Raw genomic sequence first — 18,918 nt, forward strand, 5'->3', positions numbered from 1 at the left:
CGTACTGAGATCATTCCATTGTTTTTGAGATTGTACCCCAGTACTGCTTTTCCCACCCTTTCGTTGACTATGAGTGCTACTCCATTTCTTCTGAGGGATTCTTGCCCACAGTAGTAGATATAATGGTCACCTGAATTAAATTCGCCCATGCTTGTCCATTTTAGTTCACTGATTCCCAAGATGTCGATGTTCAGTCTTGCCATCTCATGTTTGACCACCTCCAGCTTACCTTGATTCATTGATCTTACGTTCCAGATTCCTAAACAATATTGTTCTTTACAGCATCGGATTTTCTTTTCAGCACCAGACACATCCACAGCTGAGTGTCCTTTTGGCTTTGGCCCAGCCACTTCACTCTTTGTGGCGCTACTTGGAAATTCCCTCTGCTCTTCCCCAGTAGTATATTGGACACCTTCCGACCTGAGGGGCTCATCTTCCAGCGTCATCTCTTTTAGCCTTGTGATACGTTCCATGGGGTTTTCTTGGCAAGAATCCTGGAGTGGGTTGCCATTTCCTTCTCCATAAATGTATAACAAGTAGAGCTTAGCTTTGTTTAGTTGAATTGCTCTTGTTTAGCAGTTGCATGCAACTCTGACTAAGGCTTATAGCAAAAGTGGGTGAATTAGAGATTAGATATGTACTAAAAATCTCATAAAATGCTTGTCAAAATTCTCTTTCAAACCCAACAGAATAAAAAGCATGCATATGCCAGATAGGATAGTGGATTAGTTTACTAACCTTTCATCTCTCTAAGCCTGCATATGGTTTTAGAGGATAAATTAAATGAGTTTGTCAATCTAATTCCCATCTGACATTTGTCCACATTACACCTGGTTCAGTATGGAACTTGGCTGATTTCATTTAACAGAATTTCATATATATATTTCATTTTGGTATAGCTGAGGCTTCATTCCCCTTGATACTGCTCACACCCTTTAAACCAGAACTGAGAAAATTCTGTGGCATAATATAGATAAACTGGCTGTTTATTACAGGTATGCGCCAAGGCAGCTGGATCCAGTCGGCCTTGGGAAGGGCCGGGGAATGAAGAACAGCTGCTGTGTTCAGTATGCTTGGGGAGCGTTGTTGCTAGGAAAGGAGACGTGTTGGGGGAAACCAAGCTTATTTGAGAGCTTATTTAAACAAATGTTCAGAATTTTCTAAAATAAATAGAACCATTACAGCTTATTTGCAAATATGCATTCTCATGATGACACTAGGTCTGCAGTTCTAGGCACGGCTTGCACAGAAAACGTTGTGTTCCCTTTTATATGCCACATTTCAAGATCTTATGCTCTGTATAGTTGCATGTTCCGAAGGTCATGTGACATTGGTTCCCACTCCAAAGATAGAATGCTACGTTTTGTTAGCCCTTTGTGAAAGTGGGTCTTATTTTTGAATTTGCAATCAGGTGATCATTCTTCACTTGCCAGGGTCAAATGATGTTAATTGTCCACTTCTTGCTGGTATGAGTACCTGTGAAGTGCTGAGTAAAGACTGGAGAAACTAGCAGCAGGGTGCAGCAGAAAGGAGCAGGTAGAAGGGTGAGACTCAGATGCTTCAGGACGTGAGAGAGTTCCCAGCGACAGCAGGAAGTTGGTCTGACATTAGTCCCGTTCGTGTGTATGGGCATAAAGTGTGGAGACAGCATAGGGGCGTGTGTGCCAGCCCTGCCCCAACATCCATGTGCTCACCAGCTTTGCCACCAACCTTCCCACATTGAGTGGGAATGTTTGAAGGGGAATCCTAATTGCATTCAGCTTAGGTCAGAGGTGGAAATGGAGCACAGAGGCAGAGCTGGCACATGTGTGGATGTTGAGGGCAGGGCTGGTGCATATAGCCCCGTGCTGCCTTCATACTTCATGCTCATACTGGTTCTTTGAATGAATGAATGAATGAATGAATGAATGGGCTAAAGCCCAAATGAATGTGGAACTACAAACTGCACATGTTTTCCTTGTAATATAGGGGAGGGTCGTTTGCAGAGGAGAATGCACAAACAGAAGTATGTGCTAAATCCTCTTCAACCTTCACACCTATTCTTACCTGTAAATGGTCTCCTGGGTTGATTTTAAGGTTTTTTCCCTAGCTAGGAACCAAACCCAGAAATAAGCGTGGCGTGGGAGCAGGGGACAGCCTTGGAAGTCATTAGTAGGGGGAAATTAGCAAGGATGCAAAGGATTAAGTTTTAAGCACCCCTTGTTCCCACCTATTGACTCTCCCTTGCAAGTGCTTCCCACACACCCCAGCCCCACATTGGAGTTTTCCTCCTAGAGAAGTTCCCCCTTCAGCTCTGTTTTTGGTAAATTTGAGAGCCGTGAGATTCTGGCTCACAGTCATTATCAGGGAAATCACTAGCTCTGATGCCACAATAACAATTGACATGGATAAAAAAAGTATCAAAACATTTCTGTAAACAATGCTCAAATGGCAAAAGGTTTCTAATGCTTGAATTGCAGTGGCAACCTACGATACTAAATCCATAATAGAAAATGTTCCCACTTTACATGCCACAGCATCCACATGGAGCAGGTGTCACACAGACATAGCCTCATAGGAACGTAGGAAGCTGCCTTCTCCCGAATGAGGCCACTGGTCCATCTAGCCCAGTATTTATTAACACTTACTGGCAGTGGCTCTGTGGGGTTTCAGGCAAGAGTTTTTTCCAGCCCTGCGTAGAGATGCCAGGGCTTGAACTTGGGACCGTCTGCATGCAAAACGTGTGCTTTGCCACTGAACTATGGCTCTTCCCCAGTGGGCCCAATTGAGCTATGGCTTCAAGTGGCCTTCATGTGGCAGTTGTGTGTTTGAATGGGGAATGCACAATTAGTAGCCATTTGTTTTTGGAGCCAACATTTCAGCTTTATATCCAGAGTTAAATTATGTATAAATATAATATTGAGAAAATAATTAAAAACTTGATTTACTACATGCAGAGTAGTTTCTAATCTTACCTGGCTGTTCCTAATTATAGAAAGAGCATCATCCTGAGTCATCTCATACTCAGATCCCTGTAACCACTTACTTCTGAATTATGACAATTATTATTAAGTATGTTATTGTGCATAAATTCCAATTTATCAACACTGGATCCTTCCATCAATCTGCTATCAGACAGACAGTGCAATCCTATGCATGTCTATTCAGAAATAAGTCCCATCAAGTTCTGTAGGGCTTACTTCTAGGTAAGTGGGTATAAAATTACAGTGTTAAAGTCTAAACATCCCAAGCACTAGCATAACTCATTCCCAGCAAGACACAATATCCAATTTATGACTCTGCAGACAATGCCATTTTAATTAATTTTCTCCATCCTAATTTTTCTTTCCTCTCCTTCTCATATCTAATCTGTTTGCATTGCCTAGGTTTTAATTAAAAAAAAAAAAACCTCTTCTCCCTAAGGAGCTATCTGAAGTGGCAAAAATAATCACTTAAAATATTACAGTCATTAAAAAATTGGCTGCTGTCGGAACAGTGCAGTTTCAGTTTGCCTACAAACGATAGTTTAGCTTCCATTTTAAAGTGCACTTTGCATTCGTATTTAATGCAACCAGCTAGCCTGACTGTTAAAAAACCCCACTCTCTTTTCCAGCTGGGTGGGCTGAGTGACAACTCCTTAATGGGGGAAATTGATGACTCTCCACTCATGTAAAGGTGCAAGCTCACTGGGCAGATTTAGTTCCATCTGCCACCAGCCCTTTGCAAGCTGGCATTGCCCAAATGCCTGATATACTCATTCCAGTGTAACCAGAGTCGCCAAAAAATAAATTGTGAAGTTACAGCTGTCTGAAAGAATCAACATGACCATTAGACCACTGAGAGTTATTGGGGAGAGGTGCATCAGTGTTCATCTTTGATTTTTTTTTAAAGGCCTAATTAAATGTTGGTAGAGGAGAAAGCAAATGTTTTGAAAGCCCAGAGGTGGAGTTGCTAACTAGGGAGCAAACTCAGGAAGATGTGACCCACAACTGAAGCTCAAAATCTATTAGACTGAGGAATTTAGCACGGATGTTTCCTGTTGATGCATCTCTGACTGGAAAAACTGCATCACTTAGTTACACTGTGTTCAGCTTGTCAAGTATTGAGAGACTATATGGCCGAGGGAAATAAGAAAAAAATACTTACTGACTTACAGCTATGAACTTAAAAAACAGGGAAAGGAGGCTGAGATTTCAAACCTTAGATGTAATGCACTTTTATTTGTCCATAATGAATCTTTCAGCCTGAAAAGGGGTTACTGTACATTCCACCAGTTTCACTACCCTCCTTTATTGTGATGAAAATTTAATGTGTCCCCTTGGCACTGTTGCAAAGCTACTTTTCTACTCTACTGCATATGTAAGAATATAACCCGAGGCAAAGTGGCCCTGCGAGATGGACAAACTGTAAGATCAGTAGTGTGTTCCAAAGTCTACTTTGGATGACCGTGTGGACTTGAACAAGTAATTTTGCCTCTGTTTGCCCATTCCTCCACTCCAGCTGAAAGCATGCCATGTCTGTTCAGACTGTAATTCTGATGCCATCACTGACCTGGTTTACACAACTGTTCAGCCAATGGCAGCAGCAGCTGCAGCTTCCAGTGATCCTTTGCTGGATTCAAAAGCCATAAATGGAATGAGTATCACTTGGTGATACTAATTAGCGTGGATTGGCTTTTCTCACCCAATCACAACTGCAGCTTTTCAAGTAGTAATACTAGTAGTAAGAATCTATGGTTTGTACATGAACCAACCCCACAGATGTCAATGGGAATTTAGCTGTTTACTCCAGTAGAATGCTATACATTTATTTGGAACTTAGTCCCACTGATTTATTATTGTTTTAATTAAATCCTTTACTACTTTACTGGCTTCCAACTCAGTAGGGACTAGGGGCATTACCACAATCAGGATCAGCATGCCACTTCTGGATGCACAGGGATACTGCTTTCTTTTCTGTGTAAGAGCCGCTAGGCCTTTTGCTGCTTTTCTAAATTCTACACAGTAAACAACATGAAATGTTTGCAAAAGTCACCCAGGTTGTGGGAGGAAAGCCTCCTTTATTTTTACAGTTAAAATGACTGTATGGCATCTGATGCTATAATAACATCTGCTTTGTAACACTTTGTTCTGCTTGCATTATATTCCTTTGGCCTATTGCAGATACAATTTACAAAACTCAGATCACTGCTGATAAAACAGTTGTTAAACAGCCACACCAAGAGACATGGGATTATCCTGTTTGGTAAGATGTTTCTGAGATGCAAAGCAAACTGATTCCTAGGCTGTTTCCCAGAGAGTCTTCTACTATTGTTTTCTGTCTATGATGTTGATCAGTATTTGCATGTTTCAAGTGGGTTTCCTATCTAACATTGTAAATTATTGCATGCTTTTCTAGAAAAACTGGGACTTCATGTGAGCTTGTTCCTACTGTGTCCCAAATGAGGCAGGATTAATCAGTGGTGTCTGATTAGACTACTGTGGTGGAAGAATGCATATTTGGGCAGCCCAAAATTCAGATTGAGGGTGAGATTGTGCAGTGTTGGGGGTATATATGCACCATACGACTACAGTCTTGCTATAATGCTGCAGTAGCCCAACTGAGATGCACATGGAGGCTGCACAACAGCATGCAAGATAATTTTTTACCATACATTTAATATGGAAGAGCATAAAGATCTGCAATCTGAAGTTCATTTAACATGTGTTTAAACATAATATTTACTATACTACAGAGCCATTTGCTTCAACAGTCATAGATATCTTTAAAATGTTAAAAACTTTTATTAAAGATCTAGAGTAATGTTGGGAGCATCCCTAAAGGTGACTGAAAACTGATAGTACTTGAATAATTATGAATTATTCAAGATAGATATAGAAGAATTCTATCTATTGTATATTTGCCTTCTTGGGTATAGTGCTATTAGACCTATAACTACTGCCTATTGTCAGGGGAGATGTGTTCTCAAAAGGCACAGAGGTGGAGGGGTACAGGAAGTGGCCATTGAAAAAGCAGAGGAAGGGGGAGATACGGTAGTGGGAGGCAGCTGGGTCATTATGGGGGTGGAGAAGGCAACAGGGTGCTGGTTGATCCCAAGTTGTCTCCCATACCAGAGAGCCTGAATCGCCCTGGTGTCAGTCGCTGTCAAGGGCTCCTTGGAGGCCTCTCTCAGTCTAATCCAGTAGCCAAGTCCAGACACAGACAAATGGATTCCTTTCAAAGCTTTATTCTTCTTTTACAACTTAACAACTATACCGATTGCACCTAGGTCTGAGCAGCACAGTACCTATGCCCTAAGTTGGAACAGTTGGTCCCCGTTTGAAAGGGAATTACTGGCAGACCCCTGAACTTAAGGACTAGGGAGAGTCCCTCCCCTTTTCCCTTGGATCCTCTGGGCGCAGCCATTGTTTGCGCGCCAACCGGGCACTATGCCTCCTTTCTGCGCCCTCCATTTGGCGCCGCTCTCTGCGTCGGCGTCACGCGTCCATCAAGTCTGCTTCCCGCGCTCTGTCACTCCCAGGACTGCTATCTAAGCTAGGAATGCTGGTGGGAGGAATCTCCGTCAGCTGTTGGCCCTGGGAAAGAGGAGCGCGCTCCTCTCCCAGGAGCGACTGCTCTTCCTCAGAATCAGAACTACTCTGGGATTCTGTGGGCTCAGTGTCCACCCTGACAGTCTCCTTGTGTTGATGGTACCGCTGCTGAATGCCAGGTTGGTGAATGGGAAAACAACAGCCATCCAGGACTTGATCCTGGATGAGTGTGCTGACCTGGCCTGTATCACAGAGACCTGGTTGGATGAGAGTGGGGGAGTAAACCTCTCTCAGCTTTGCCCACCTGGGTTCTCTGTGTTGCAGCAGGCAAGACCTGGGGGGTAGAAACACAGTGGTCTATTGTAATTTGATCCCCCTGTTCAGGTCCCCGATTCCAAAGTCTTCCAGTTTTGCTCTTCCATATTAAATGTATGGTAAAAAAATTATCTTGCGTTCTGTTGTGCAGCCTCCATGTGCATCTCAGTTGGGCTACTGCAGCATAATAGCAAGACTGTAGTCGTGTGGTGCATATATACCCCCATACTGCACAATCTCACCCTCAATCTGAATTCCGAGGTAATAGAGGCTATGGAAAGACAAGACTCTCCAGTGGTGGTGACCTGCATGGTGTGTGCCATGTTTGCTTTCTTGCCTGAGAACAACATGGGCTACACCTGCAACAAGTGCAACAAGTTGATCACGCTGCTGGAAGAAAAAGTAAGAGGACTGGAGCAGCGACTGTCGACCCACTGGGGAATAAGAGAACACGAAGAGTTCTTGGACAGAATGGGGGATCTACAGCAGCAAAGTGAAGACCAGAAGCTTGAAGAGCAACAGCAAGATGAGGCAGTGGGAAATGCTGAGGTGAAGAAAAATGGAGTAGAGGATACTCCTTGGAAAAGGGTGACAGTTAGGAGAAGAAGAACTAGATGCCACTCTGCACCAGTAGAGCTGTGGAACCGATTCCAGGTACTTGAGGATGAGACTGGAGGACAGCCTGCAGAGGAAGAATCACAGGGGAACCTGCATGAGAGTGAGCAAGAGGCTGAAGGTCAGTCAAGCAGAGGCAATGAAACCCAGGTTTACAACAAGAAGAAGAGTAGTAGTAGTGGGAGATTCCTTGCTGCGTGGGATCGAACTCCAAGTATGTCGCGAAGACCTGTGGACTCACCAGGTATGTTGTCTCCCGGGAGGACAGATTAGAGACGTGACTGAAAGGTTGCCTGCACTCATAAAGCCCACTGACAGGTATCTCTTCCTTCTCATCCATGTGGGAACAAATGATACCACCAAGCAGAGCTACAAAGAAATCATGTCAGACTTTGAAGCTTTGGGAAGGAAACTCAGGAAGTTTGGGGCCCAGATAGTTTTCTTATTCATCCTTCCAGTAGTTAGAAGAGGGATAGAAAGGGAAAGAAAAATACTCCGGGTGAATGACTGGCTCCAAAGGTGGTGCTGATGTGAGAGATTTGGATTCTGGGACCAGGGCCTATACTTCCTGGAAGATGGGCTGTTGGGAAGGGACAGGTTGCACCTCACAAAGGATGGGAAGAATGTGTTTGGCCACAGCATGAAGAACTTCATCAGGAGGGCTTTAAACTGAATCCTATGGGGAAGGGAGATGTAAAGTTGGGGGTAACAATGGACGAAGGCTCATGCACTGCAACAGAGAGAACAGCTCTAATAGCACCCAATAATAGTCTTCAGATACATGTAGGAAGAAAGCCAGACTATGAAGCACATGGTCTTCGATGTCTATATACTAATGCCTAGAGTATGGGAAACAAACAGAATGAACTTGAACTCTTAATACAGGAGGGAAATTATGACTTGATATCTATAACTGAGACTTGGCTGGATGACTCCCATGAATGGAATACCTCAGGTGAAGGATATAACTTGTTCAAAAAGAACATGAGGAACAGAAAGGGAGGTGGGGTTGCACTATGTGAAAAATACATATCTCTGCACAGAAATACAGGAGGATGAGTTTGGTAGCCCCATTGAGAGCGTCTGGATCAAAATAAATGGAGCAAAGAATAAAAGGAACCTGGTGGTCGGAGTCTACTACCAGCCACCCAATCAAGGAGAGGACGAGGATGAAACTTTTGAAAAGCAAATAGTCAGTGTTTCAAGGAAGCATGATGTAGTAGTAATGGGGGACTTCAGTTTCCCCGATATTTGTTGGGAGACAAATTCTGCAAAACATGGCCCCTCCAGGAAATTCCTGACTTGTGTGGTGGATAACTTCCTCCTACAGAAAGTAGAGGAAGGAACTAGAGCATTGGCTATCCTTGACTTGATCCTAACCAACAGAGATGACTTAATGGATAAAGTGGCAATTACAGGAACTCTGGGGGAAAGCGACCATGTTGTACTTGAGTTCTTGGTTCTAAGGGAAGCAAAAGCCGAGTGTAGTCAAACGCATACCCTGGATTTTAGGAAAGCTGATTTTCATAAACTCAGAACAATGATCAGTAAGGTCCCATGGCAAGCGATGCTAGCGAGAAAAGGAGTCCAAGATGGGTGGGAGCTTTTAAAAAAGGAAATTCTCAAGGCACAATCACAAACAATTCCAACAAGAAGAAAAGGTGGAAGACAACAGAAGAAGCCAATGTGGCTTCACAAAAAGCTTAGGGATGACCTGAAAACAAAAAAGGACACATATAGGAAGTGGAAAGAAGGCCAAGCAACAAAGGAAGAGTACAGGCAGGTAGCACAAAATTGCAGGGATGGCGTCAGGAAGGCTAAAGCTGAAAATGAGCTGAGGTTAGCGAGGGATTCTAAAAGCAACAAAAAGGCTTTCTTCAGCTGTGTAGTAAAAGACAGAGGAAAGAAGTGGTGTTCAGCTATTAAATGAGGATGGCAAAATGATAACAGATGACAAAGAAAAGGCAGAGGTGCTCAATTCCTACTTTGGCTCAGTCTTCTCCCAGAAGAGGGTCTATGACCCCCCTGGCAAAGGCGAAGTACAGGCTGAAGGGGCAGGATTGCAGCTTGAGATCGATAGGCATATGGTCAAGGAACACCTAATTAGTTTGAATGAGTTCAAATCTCCAGGGCCAGATGAACTGCATCCTAGAGTAATAAAGGAACTGGCAGAAGAACTCTCAGAACCACTGTCTATTCTCTTTGAGAAATCATGGAGGACGGGTGAAGTGCCAGATGACTGGAGGAGGGCTAATGTTGTCCCTATCTTCAAAAAAGGTAAAAAGGAGGAACCTGGGAACTACAGACCAGTCAGTCTGACATCAATCCCCAGGAAAATTCTGGAGCAGATGAGAAAGCAATCCATCTGTAAGCACCTTGAAAACAATGCAGTGATTACTTGAAGCCAACATGGATTTGTCAAGAACAAATCCTGCCAGACAAATCTGATCTCATTTTTGGATCAGGTGACCTCCCTTGTGGACCATGGGAATGCTGTAGACATAATATACCTCAACTTCAGCAAAGCTTTCGACAAAATGCCCCATGATATCCTGATGAGCAAACTAGCTCGAAGTGGGCTAGATGAAACAACGATCCGGTGGATCCACAGTTGGCTACAGAATCGGACTCAAAGAGTGCTTATCAGTGGGACCTTCTCCAACTGGGGAGAGGTAACGGGTGGGGTACCGCAGGGCTCAGTCCTGGGCCCAGTGCTCTTCAACATTTTTATGAATGACTTGGAGGAGGAGGTGCAGGGAATGCCGATCAAATTTGCAGATGACACCAAATTGAGCGGGATAGCTAATACCCTGGAAGACAGAAACAAAATTCAAAGTGATCTTGATAGACTGGAACGCTGGGCAGAAAACAACAGAATGACATTTAATAGGGATAAATGCCAAGTTCTGCACCTAGGAAAAAGAAACCAAATGCACAGTGACAAGATGGGGAATATGTGGCTCAACCACACTACAAGCGAGAAGGATTTTGGAATTGTTGTTGATCACAAGCTGAATATGAGCCAACAATGTGATGTGGCTGCAAAAAAGGCAAAGCCTCTTTTGGGTTGCATTAATAGAAGCATAGCTTCCAAATCCTGGAAAGTACTAGTTCCCCTCTACTCAGCACTGGTTAGGCCTCACCTGAAGTACTGTGTCCAGTTCTGGGCACCACACTTGAAGAAGGATGCAGACAAACTGGAGGGGGTTCAGAGGAGGGCAACAAAGATGATCAGGGGACTGGAAACAAAGCCCTATGAAGAGAGATTGAAAGAACTGGGCATGTTTAGTCTTGAGAACAGAAGACTGAGGGGAGATAGGATAGCGCTCTTCAAGTACTTGAAAGGCTGTCACAAAGAGGAAGGCCAGGATCTCTTCTCGATCATCCCAGAGTGCAGGACACGGAATCATGGGCTCAAGTTACCGGAAGCCAGATTCCGGCTAAACATCAGGAAAAACGTCCTGACTGTTAGAGCAATACGACAATGGAACCAATGACCTAAGGAGGTGGTGGGCTCTCCCACACTGGAGGCATTGAAGACGAGGCTGGACAGCCATTTGTCAGGGATTCCTGCATTGAGCAGGGGGTTGGACTTGATGGCCCTGTAGGCCCCTTCCAACCCTACTATTCTATGATTCTATGAGTTTTGAGTGTGAGTATCTGAAGGTGGGTGTTTGGAACAGAACAGAAATTTTGTTGGTGTACCACCTGCCCTACTATTCAACAGTCTCTGTTACGTTCTGGCCCACAAGAAGAAGAGGTGGACCACTCGATAGCCCACTGTGATCTATTTGCGTGATATGTTGCAGATAAAATTTATCATATCCGTGCCGGTTTGGATGCTGTAGTTGATACAGGTCCGATGGATGTAACTGATTCCTGCTTGTCTAATTACAATTAATACTTTTCAAATTGTACAGCCTGAGGATGTGGTCAGGATCCTTGGAGAAGTGAGGCATACCACTTGAGTCCTGGACCCCTCTCTTTCCTCGGTTATAAAAGCAGCGGGGGGTGGTGGCTGAGTGTGTAATCACGCATCTTTACAGCAATGCGTGATTCCATCTTACCTAAATGAGGCAGTGGTGAGACCTTTGTTTAAAAAAACCTTCCCTGAACCCCACTGTGTTGCATAATTTCTGGCTGGTCTCCAATATTCCATTCTTGGGCAAGGTGCTAGAGCGTGTGGTGGCTTCACAGCTCCAGGGATTTCTGGATGTGATGGATTATCTAGATCCATTTCAGTCTGGCTTCAGGCCTGATTATAGGACAGAGACTTCTTTGGTCACCTTAGTAGAGGATCTATGCTGGAAACTGGACAGGGGGAATGTGTCCCTGTTAGTTCTGCTGGACCTTTTGGTGGCTTTTGATACCATCGGCAATGGTATACTTCTGGGGCGTCTGTATGAGATGGGATTAGGAGGCACTATTATATGGTGGCTCCAGTACTTCTTGGATAGGCAATCTCAGAAGGTGGTGCTTGGGGATTCCTGTTCCATGGCCATTGGCCTGTGGTGTCCTTCAGGGTTCCATCTTACCCCCATGTTGTTGTGATATATATATGAGAGAAACTGCTGGGAGAGATTGCTTGGAGTCTTGTGGTTTGATGCCACCACTATGCTGATGACACCCAACTATATCTCTCCTTTCCATCTAAATCCAAGGGTGCTGTTCTAGTTCTAAATCAGTGCCTGGTGTCAGTAATAGACTGGATGAGGGCAAACAAACGGAAGCTTAATCCAAACAAGGCAGAGGTGCTCCTTGTCAGTCAAAAGGCAGATCAGGGAATAGGTGTCAGGGTGGACACTGAGCCCATAGAATCCCAGAGTAGTTCTGATTCTGAGGTGGAGCAGCCGCTCATGGGAGAGGAGCATGCTCATCCCTCCCAGGGCCAACAGCTGGCAGAGATTCCTCCTGCCGGCATTCCTGACATAGATAGCAGTCCCGGGAGTGAGAGAGCGTGGGAAGAGGGCTTGCTGGACACGCGACGCCAACGCAGGGAGCAGCGCCAAATGGAGGGCGTGGAAAGGAGGCGTAGTGCCCAGTTGGCACACAAGCAACAGTTGCGCCCAGAGGATCCAAGGGAAAAGGGGAGGGACTCTCCCTAGCCCATAAGTTCAGGGTCTGCCAGTGATTCTCCTTCAAACGGGGACCAACTGTTCCAACAGAAGGCATAGGTACTCTGCTTCTCATAGCTAGTCGCTGATAGTAGAGTTGTTAAGTTGTAAAAGGAATAAAGCTTTGAAAAGAATCCATTTGTCTGTGTCTGGACTTGGCTACTGGATTACACTGAAAGAGGCCGCCAAGGAGCTCCTGACAGTAGGGATTCAACCTGAGCTGGATGGGATTACACTCCCCCGAAGACTCAGGCTTGCAGTTTGGGTGTACTCTTGGACCCAGCGGTGGCCAGCAGTGCATTTGCACAGCTGAGGCTGGTACTCCAACTGTGCCCATTCCTAGAGACATCTGATCTGGCCATGATCACACATGCCTTAGTAACATCCCTTTTGGACTACTGTACTGTGCTGCATGTGGGGCTGTCTTTGAAAACAGTTCAGAAACTTCAGGTGGTCCAGAATGCTGTGGCCGGACTGTTGACTGTAGCCAGTTACAGGGAGCACGCGATTCCCTTGTTACAGCAGCTTCACTGGCTACTGGACTTTTTGGAGGCAGAACTCAAAGTGCTGGTGGTGGTGGTTGTTATCCTGCCTTTTCCCCAATGCTGAAATTCAAGGGGGCTTTACAACATTAAACACTTGTACAGTTAAAACATATAAACAGAAATATTAAAAAGTTAAAAATATAATTAAATCATCAATAATATTAAATTTGTATAAAATATCAGAATTTAAAAAGACAACAACAATATAAGCAATAGTACCAATCCATCATATTCTCACAGATCCAGACTATCTATCCCCAAAGGCCTGCTGGAACAAAAAAGTTTTTGCCTGCCTGCAGAAACATACCAAGGAGGGTGCCACTCTAGCCTCCCTGGGAAGGATGTTCCAGAGCCTTGGGGCAGCCACTGAGAAGGCCCTCTCCCGCGTTCCCACCAGGTGAGCCTGTGATGGTGGCAGGACCATGAGAAGGGCCTCCCCTGAAGATCTCAGGACACGAGCAGACTCATAGGGGAGAATATGGTCTTTCAGGTAACCTGGACCCGAGCCGTATAGGGCTTAATAGGTCATGACCAGCACTTTGAATTGTGCCCAGAAACAGACTGGGAGCTAGTGAAGCTGTTTTAGCAGGGGACTTGTATACTCCCTGTAGCCAGCCCCAGTCAACAGTCTGGCAACAGCTCTCTGAAGGAGCGGAAGTTTCCGAACACTCTTCAGAGGGAATCCCACTTTACAGTAATCCAAGGTTATGACCTTCCAGGTAGCCTTCCAGGTAGCCTGGTTCCAAGCTGTTTGGGCTTTATAGGTCATAACCTTGGATTACTGTAAAGCCCAAACAGCTTGGAACCAGGCTACCTGGAAGACTACCTTCTCCTATATGAGCCTTCCTGGCCCTTAAGATCTTCTGGAGACTGCCCTTCTTTCGGGACTGCCACCATCAGAGGCATGTTTGGTGGCGATGCAAGGGAGGGCCTTTTTGATGTCTGCTCCCAGGCTGCGGAACTGTCTCCCAAAGGAGGCTAGGTTTGCTCCCTCTTTGCTCTCCTTCCACCCACAGGCAAAGATCGTGTTATTCAAGAAGGCCTTTGGCTTGTAAGTGGGTCTTACAAGGGGTGGGGTGCTATTCTTATTCTGTAATTGTTATGTTTTTATTGTATTTTAACGTGTTTTATTGTTTTAATCTATTTTACATTGTTTTGTAAGCTGCCTTGAGTGCCATTTTTTGGTAGAAAGGGGGACATAAATCAAATAAATAAGAATTAAATGCTTGCTCTATTTCGCTTTTTGCTTTAGCTTCTGTAATCATCCAGTTGCTAAATAATTTAGGGTGCAATCCTATCAAGATAGGTGGCCGCCTCCGAACTCGGGGGTGACCACCTATCCTAAGCAAGGCAGGAGAGGCACGGGGGGATCGTTCCCTCCGCACTTCCCCTGCCCTGCTATTTTCCACTAGACAGCCAGTTTTTGGCTGTCTAGCCATGGGGGGCTGACCAAGAGAGGAGGCTGCGTGTAAGACACATAGGATGTGTCATACACGCAGCTCTGCTCTCCCTGCCCCGGAACGCCCCCAGCCTCGCCCCTTTTCAGTCGCTCCACGCTTCTCTTCTGAGCATGGAGGACAGGGCTTCTCCGCACTGACTCCAAGGCAGCGCGGATGTGGGGGCAGGTCAGTTTTCTGGGAACCGACCTCAGAGCACGGGCTCTGAGGTCAGTTCCTGGAAAAGAGAATATCCCCTCGCCCTCTAAACAGTGTCTAGTGGCCACAGGATTGCTCCCTTAATGGCTTTCTCAACATTGTAAAAAGCTGCTGTTACAAAACCTACTTAATAGATACCTCTTGTGTGTTCCTTTTATCTGCAGCATAGCTGTCAGTCAGATGGGAACACAATTTATTTCCATGGAACTGAAGGCAGTGAGTTAAATTTTGCCACAACACGCGACGTAGATCTTTCTACTGAAGATGCCCAGGAGCAATGGGCTGAAGAGTTTGAGAGCCAGCCCAAAGGGTGAGTTTTCACTACGATTTGAAGGTATATGGACGTTTATGGCATTACTCTTGGGAAGGGGAATGGTTAAGAAGCTTCAGCTAAGCTCTTTTGCTTACTTTTAGCAACACATGTCTATTGATAAAACACTGAGTGGGTTCACACATCATGATAAGCCACAGTGGTTTATTTTTCTGAATAAGCCATGATGATTTATTGTGTCATCTGCATGTGGTTCTCCTGTATCACGATGGCGTTTCTCACCAAAATAAGCCACTCTGGTAAGCCACGGTCTGCAGTAAGGGTTATTTAACCCACTGTGGGTTATTGTGTGGCCTGGTGCTCACAGTGGCTTATTCCAATTGCCTACAGAGTCGGCTGGCAAGAGCAGCAAAACTGCTGCAGCCGCTCTGCTCCAACCTGCAGAGCCCTTTTCCCGAGATTTGACAAACAGCCCAGGGACAACTGCAGCCAAACAGGCACAGACTTCCCTGATACTGCGCTAGAGTTTCAAAATGACAGCTTTCCCCAAGTACGATGACAGCCTTGCACTATCATGCTACCCCACTACAATGAAGTTACACAATGACAGATTTCCCTGATTGCTACTTGGCAACTGCACAACTTGGGAAATAGGGGAAAATAGGGGAGAAGGGAAAGAACTGCTCACTTTTCCACAAAGAAGCACAGTTCTGCAATTATCCACTACAGCATCTGAAGACTCCCCATGAGGGCACCCCACCTGTGCAACTTTGCCCCATTCCAGCAAATTGTCAGAGTTATAGCTCCCGCCTCCTTTTTCCTTCTCTGGTCACTTTTCCATGAAGAAGCAAAACTGCTCTGTTATCTACTACAGCATCTGAAGGCTCCCCATGAGGGGACCCCACCTGTGCAATTTCACCCCATTCCAGAAAACTGTCAAGGATCTAGACCTTCCACCCTCTTTTTCCTTTTCTGGCCAGCCTTCCCTGATCGCTGCAAAGTAACACAATCACAGAGTTCTCTGATCGCTACTGTGAAAATGCACTAATACACATTTGCGCATGTAAAAGAAAAAGAAAATGTAGAGGAAAATATCCCTGTTCACAACTCTGAAAATGCCAGATTCGGAAATGCACAACAGTGCAAAGGAAAAATAAAAAATAAAGCAGAACAGAGGCAACTGTGGAATGGGGGGAGATGGGGTAATAGGAGAAAAACATGCTAACTTTTCTATGAAAAAGCAAAACTGCACTGTTACCCACTACAGCATTTGGAGGCCCCTCATGAGGGGTCCCCACCTGTGCATTTTTGCCTCATTCCAGAAAGCTGCCAGGGAGTTATAACTCCCATCCCCTTTTTCCTTTTCTGCACATTTTTCCCTGAGGAAGCAAAATTACACAGTTACCCCCAACAGCTTTTGGAGGCTCCCCAGGAGGCATCCCCATCTGTGCAATTTCATTCCACTAAATTGCCAAGAAGTTATGCCCACCCCCTTTTCTGGCCACTTCTCCATGAAAAAACAATGTTGGTCAGTACAACACAGCCTCCCCTGATCACACGATCCCCCTACTGTGAAGTATCACATTTACAGCTCTCCGTGATAAGGCTGACACTGCTCACTTTTCCATGACAACTGCAACGCAAGGGAAGCTGGGATACCATCCAGCAGAGCAGGAAGAGAGGGAGGAGGGTTGAGGGCGGGGAAAATAAGCTATTCACAGTAGCTTAAATAGCTTAAAATGATGTGTGAACTTGGCCACTGTCTTAGGGATGAACTCATCGAGAAGAGTCAGTGGGTCCAAAGTGATATATTAGTAACTTTTTATAATTGCTGTCATGAGCAAAACTCGTACCACCAGTTTGTACTGGGATGTTAAATCTTGAAGGAACCTCCTGTGAAAACCCCCAGAATGAAGTTCCTAAAGGGTACAAGCCATGCAGTAATCCATAAACCTCTGAAAGTGGTGTACGTACGCTTTTCCACAGCTTATTCTCAGTAATGTTTATGGGATTGGCATCCCATATCCTAAACATATCATGCCCTCTCTTTAATGAGCTTCCACCACGCGTTAAAAATGTGGTTGTTCAGGCAGGCATTTGGGGTGGGTTAGGGTATTTTTAGAAATATGATGTTTTTAATGTAGAATTTTATTGTTTTACACTGTTTCTATTATTGTACCTCGCCCAGAGTGGCTGGGTGACCAGCCAGGTGGGCAATTAATAAATTTAATAAATAAATAAATAAAAATGTGGAAGAAAGTGCCACTGAAGCAAGTAGATCCTAATTCAAAGAAACAGGATCAGGATGTAGGCTGGTTTAAAGTCAAATAAGTGTTGGCTTAAATGATTGAGATCTCTGAAATGATTTCATGTAGAAAATAAGTAATATAGCCATGACAATTGAAGTGCATAGGTTTAGGGTAAGATAAGTACAGCTACCAGCATGCAGCTGTCTCCAGATTTCAGATTCATCGTCATCATGCCTTTAGCTGTATTTTAGTCAGTTTTGAATATTTCGAAAACCAAGTGGAATTTTTAGTGGTACCATGAATTCCCACTTAACTGTTCAAAGTAAGCTACATTAAGCACCCATGTCTAGGGAGATGCATTCCTGATCATCCCTTAACCTTTACCTCTATCAGTCACCTGATGCTGCCCTACAATCTCCTACTATTCGTGGGCTAGTCCTGGTTTCTCCTCCATTTGTGCCATCTCCCAGTTCCTTTCTGGGCAGGGATTATCTATATACAGTGTAAGGTGCCTACCACACCATATTGTTATCAGTATTCATTACTAACAGTGATCATCGTCCACCCCTTGTTCACACATGTTATAATTAATACTTTAATTCTGTGATCGCATACTGTCTTTTTCACAGGATCCCTGCCTCAGTCAATGCGCAGGATGGACGATGTTCAGAGAATGGGTAGCTATTCAGTGTTTTTCTATCCTTCCTTTCTCTGGTGTTTCTCATGTTTACCATTTATTATGAGGCAGTGATCCTGTTGGCTAAGAACTGGATGTGATCATATAGTTGAGTACTGCGGCTTTTGCATAACAAAGTCAACTACATTGCTCAGATTGCCTATTTTATACCATAATCTAATGTCTGTGGAATTTAATTCTGCAGATTTCAGAATCTTATGATTTATTGTGATAAGGAAACACTCTACATATATTGTATATCCTGTATATATCCTGAATGATTAATTAAAGGCTAGATGGCCAGGGGGTAGTAAGCTAGGAGATGAAGACAATCTATATTCAGCGATGTGCAGAGGATGAAAGAGCTAGCTACAAGAACCAGTCTGTAGGGCAAACTAAATGTAACTTTAAAAAGATAGCTAACAGCTACATCTTTTATTCCTTATACAAAAGTAAGGTTGGGGAACCTGATCTGGATTGGGACCTTAGCATAGGAGATAGGGTGGCTTTAATCTTTTGCACCCTGCTGCAGTCGCAATCTAGATCAGTCCCCTGTGCCTGCAATTTGCATTGCCAAAAAAAGGATCCATTGAAAGTAATGAATAATTTTCTTGCTTGCTTGCTTGCTTACTTTCATTCTAAATGCAAATTTTGGAAATGCACTGGGATCCCAATCCTGACTGGGACCACAGCAGGGAGCAAAGTATTAAAAAAAACTTACCTCAGATGCTAGACATGATCCAGATTGGGTCCCCAGCACTTACCTTTGTGCAAAAAAGATGATGTAGTTACCAGCTAGATCTTTAAAGTAACTTGTAGTTCAACCCTGAAGATTCTACATCCAGAGAAAAACTTCCATGTGAATCTTCATTCCCTCAGGACAGCTGCAAAGACTCAGTGACCTATTTACATGACATAGGGTTGGTTAATAAGTCATGGTGGTTTACTAACCACCCGCACACATGCCAT

At 44.5% G+C, this 18,918-nt stretch overlaps 1 protein-coding gene across 1 annotated transcript in view; it reads left to right on the top strand.

Annotated features, from left to right (window-relative positions):
* RELN (reelin) overlaps nucleotides 1-18,918 on the top strand; it is a 429,656-nt gene that overhangs the window by 236,864 nt on the left and 173,874 nt on the right. Inside the window, exon 11 of the mRNA XM_084811492.1 lies at nucleotides 14,918-15,063. Coding sequence (XP_084667618.1) covers nucleotides 14,918-15,063 — 146 coding nt within the window. The remainder of the gene's footprint in view (nucleotides 1-14,917; nucleotides 15,064-18,918) is intronic.

This window comes from Heloderma suspectum, chromosome 7 (assembly GCF_057233095.1).
Source record: "Heloderma suspectum isolate Gila_16-S chromosome 7, 16-S_ref, whole genome shotgun sequence".
In the NCBI taxonomy this organism is placed as follows: Eukaryota; Metazoa; Chordata; class Lepidosauria; order Squamata; family Helodermatidae; genus Heloderma; species Heloderma suspectum.